General features: G+C 71.3%; 1 protein-coding gene across 1 annotated transcript in view; it reads left to right on the top strand.

Annotated features, from left to right (window-relative positions):
• LOC108510436 (basic salivary proline-rich protein 3-like) overlaps window positions 1–3,330 on the top strand; it is an 8,203-nt gene extending 4,873 nt beyond the window's left edge. The window contains exon 3 of the mRNA XM_017840113.1: window positions 1,970–3,330. Coding sequence (XP_017695602.1) covers window positions 1,970–3,330 — 1,361 coding nt within the window. The remainder of the gene's footprint in view (window positions 1–1,969) is intronic.
• Window positions 3,331–3,913: the final 583 nt, after the last annotated feature.

The following is a 3,913-nucleotide window of genomic DNA, read 5'->3' as shown; positions in this document are numbered from 1 at the left end:
TCCCGGGTGAGTTATGGGGCAGCCGTGGGGTGCCAGGGGGGTTGTGGGTGGTCCCGGGTGGGTTGTGGGTCAGCCGTGGGGTCCCGGGTGAGTTATGGGGCAGCCGTGGGGTGCCAGGGGGGTTGTGGGTGGTCCCGGGTGGGTTGTGGGTCAGCCGTGGGGTCCCGGGTGAGTTATGGGGCAGCCGTGGGGTGCCAGGGGGGCTGTGGGGCAGCCATGGGTCCCAGGTGGGTTGTGGGTGGTCCTGGGTGAGTTGTGGGGCAGCCGTGGGGTGCCAGGTGGGTTGTAGGGTTGGGGTGGTCCCAGGTGGGCTGTGGGGCAGGTGTGGGGTCCTGGGTGGGCTGGGGGTGGTTCTGGGCGGGCTGTGGGGCAGCCGTGGGTGCTGAGTGGGCTGTGGGGCAGCCACAGGTCCCAGATGGGTTGGGGGGCAGCCGTGGGTCCTGGGTGGGCTGTGGGGCAGGTGTGGGGTCCTGGGTGGGCTGTGGGGCAGTGTTACCTGTCAGGGGGGTCCCGGGTGGGCCGTGGGGTCCCGGGTGGGCTGTGAGTTGTGGGTGGTCCCAGGTGGGCTGTGGGGCAGCCATGGGGTGCCAGGGGGGCTGTGGGGCAGCCGTGGGTCCTGGGTGGGTTGTGGGTGGTCCCAGGGGGGTTGTGGGTGGTCCCGGGCGGGCTGTGGGGCAGCCATGGGGTGCCAGGGGGGCTGTGAGTTGTGGGTGGGCCCGGGTGGGCCGTGGGTCAGCTGTGGGTCAGCCGTGGGGTCCCAGGTGGGTTGTGGGGCAGCCGTGGGGTCCCGGGTGGGCCGTGGGTCAGCTGTGGGTCAGCCGTGGGTGAGCCGTGGGTCAGCCGTGGGTCAGCTGTGAGTCAGCCGTGGGTCAGCCGTGGGTCAGCTGTGGGTGAGCTGTGGGTGAGCCGTGGGTCAGCCGTAGGGTCCCGGGCAGGCTGTGGGTGAGCTGTGGGTCAGCCGTGGGTCAGCCGTGGGTCAGCCATGGGTGAGCTGTGGGTCAGCTGTGGGTGAGCCGTGGGTCAGCCGTGGGGTCCCGGGCAGGCCGTGGGTGAGCCGTGGGTCAGCCGTGGGGTCCCGAGTGGGCTGTGGGGTCCCAAGCAGGCCGTGGGTCAGCTGTGGGTCAGCCGTGGGTCAGCCATGGGTCAGCCATGGGTCAGCTGTGGGTCAACCGTGGGTCAGCCGTGGGTCAGCCGTGAGTGAACCGTGGGTCAGCCGTGGGTCAGCCATAGGGTCCCGGGTGAGCCGTGGGTCAGCGGTGGGTGAGCCGTGGGTCAGCCGTGGGTCAGCCGTGGGTCAGCTGTGGGTGAGCCGTGGGTCAGCCGTGGGTCAGCTGTGGGTCAGCCATGGGTCAGCTGTGGTTCAGCCGTGGGTCAGCCGTGGGTCAGCTGTGGGTGAGCCGTGGGTCAGCCATGGGTCAGCCGTGGGTCAGCTGTGGGTGAGCTGTGGGTGAGCTGTGGGTCAGCCGTGGGTGAGCCGTGGGTGAACCGTGGGTCAGCCGTGAGTCAGCTGTGGGTGAGCCGTGGGTCAGCCATAGGGTCCCGGGTCAACCGTGGGTGAGCCGTGGGTCAGCTGTGAGTCAGCTGTGGGTCAGCCGTGGGTCAGCCGTGGGTCAGCTGTGGGTCAGCTGTGGGTCAGCCGTGGGTGAACCGTGGGTCAGCCGTGGGTGAGCCGTAGGTCAGCCATAGGGTCCCGGGTGTGCCGTGGGTGAGCCGTGGGTCAGCTGTGGGTCAGCCGTGGGTCAGCCATAGGGTCCCGGGCAGGCCGTGGGTCAGCCGTGGGTGAGCTGTGGGTCAGCCGTGGGTCAGCCGTGGGTCAGCCGTGGGTCAGCCGTGGGTCAGCTGTGGGTGAGCCGTGGGTCAGCTGTGGGTCAGCTGTGGGTCAGCCGTGGGTCAGCTGTGGGTCAGCCATAGGGTCCCGGGCAGGCCGTGGGTGAGCCGTGGGTGAGCCGTGGGTCTCCTCCTGCCCCAGGTCGGTGCGTGATCGAGGTTCTGCCCCCGCTGCCCACGCGGGGCCTGGGCCCGGCCGACGTCCCCGCGCTGACCGAGCGCGTCCGCGCCGCCATGCTGTGCGCCTTCGACGCCCTGAGCCACGAGCTGCGACCCACGGGGACCCACGGGGACACACAGAGCCCCACGGGGACCCAGGGAGACCCACGGGGACCCACGGGCACCCACGGGGACCCACAGGGACCCACCGGGACCCACGGAGACCCACAGAGCCCCACCGACACCCACGGCGACCCAGGGAGACCCACGGGGACCCACGGGGACCCATGGGGACCCACCGGGACCCACGGCGACCCACAGAGCCCCACAGGCACCCACGGGGACCTATGGGGACCCACGGACACCCACGGACACCCACGGCGACCCACCGGGACCCAGGGAGACCCACAGAGCCCCGCCGGGACCCACGGGGACCCACAGGGACCCATGGACACCCACGGAGACCCACGGCGACCCATGGACACCCACGGGGACCCACGGCGACCCACCGGGACCCACGGCGACCCACAGAGCCCCACAGGCACCCACAGGGACCTACGGGGACCCACGGACACCCACGGGGACCCACGGCGACCCACCGGGACCCAGGGAGACCCACAGAGCCCCATGGGCACCCACGGCGACCCACGGGGACCCATGGACACCCACGGGGACCCACGGAGCCCCACGGACCCCCAGGGAGACCCACAGCGCCCCACGGGCACCCACGGCGACCCACGGCAACCCACAGAGACCCAGGGTGACCCACAGCGCCCCATGGAGACCCACGGGGACCCACAGAGCCCCACCGACACCCACGGCGACCCATGGCGACCCACCGGCACCCACGGGGACCCACGGCGACCCACGGAGACCCAGGGAGACCCACGGCACCCCATGGAGACCCACGGGGACCCACAGCGCCCCATGGAGACCCACGGAGACCCACGGCACCCCACCGACCCCCAGGGAGACCCACGGCGACCCAGAAACCCCCATGGTGACCCACAGCACCCCAGAGACCCCCACGGGGACCCACAGCGCCCCACGGACACCCACGGAGACCCACAGCGCCTCACCGACCCCCAGGGAGACCCACGGCACCCCACCGACCCCCACGGGGGCCCATGGGGACCCACCGACCCCCACGGTGACCCCCAGCACCCCAGAGACCCCCACGGTGACCCACAGAGCCCCAGAGACCCCCAGGGAGACCCACAGCGCCCCACGGATCCCCAGGGGGACCCACGGCACCCCACTGACCCCCACGGAGACCCCCGGGGACCCACAGACCCCCACGGAGACCCCCGGGGACCCTCGGAGCCCCACAGAGCCCCACAGTGACCCCACGGCCTGGCGGCCCCACGGGGACCCCGAGGGGGGCACGGACCCACGGGTGGGGCACAGACCCCTCAGTGGGGCACAGACCCACCAGTGGGGCACGGACTGAGCCCTGAGTGGGGCATGGACTGAGCCCTAAGTGGGGCACAGACCCACAAAGGGGGCACGGACTGACCCCTAAGTGGAGGACTGACCCCCAAGTGGGGTACGGAACCGTAAGTGTGGCATGGACTGACCCCCCAGTGGGGCTGACCCACGTGTGGGGCACGGACTGACCCCTAAGTGGGGCACAGACCCCTAAGTGGGGCACGGACTGACCCCTGAGTTGGGCACGGATCCCTCAGTGGGGCACGGACCCACAAGTGGGGCTCGGAGCGACCCCCAAGTGCGACGTGTTGGGACCTACAAGTGGGACACGGAGCGACCCCGAAGACCCCAAAGTGGGGCGTGGATTGACCCACAAGTAGGACACGGAGAGACCCCAAATGGGGCACAGACTGACCCCCAAATGGGGCACGGACTGACCCCCAAGTTGGGCACGGAGTGACCCCCAAGTGGGGCACGGACTGACCCCCAAGTTGGGCAC

This window comes from Lepidothrix coronata, unplaced genomic scaffold (genome assembly GCF_001604755.1).
Source record: "Lepidothrix coronata isolate B3197 unplaced genomic scaffold, Lepidothrix_coronata-1.0 Scaffold889, whole genome shotgun sequence".
In the NCBI taxonomy this organism is placed as follows: domain Eukaryota; kingdom Metazoa; phylum Chordata; class Aves; order Passeriformes; family Pipridae; genus Lepidothrix; species Lepidothrix coronata.
The sequence above is the reverse complement of the archived record's forward strand: the minus strand, read 5'-3'. Positions and strand labels throughout refer to the sequence as shown.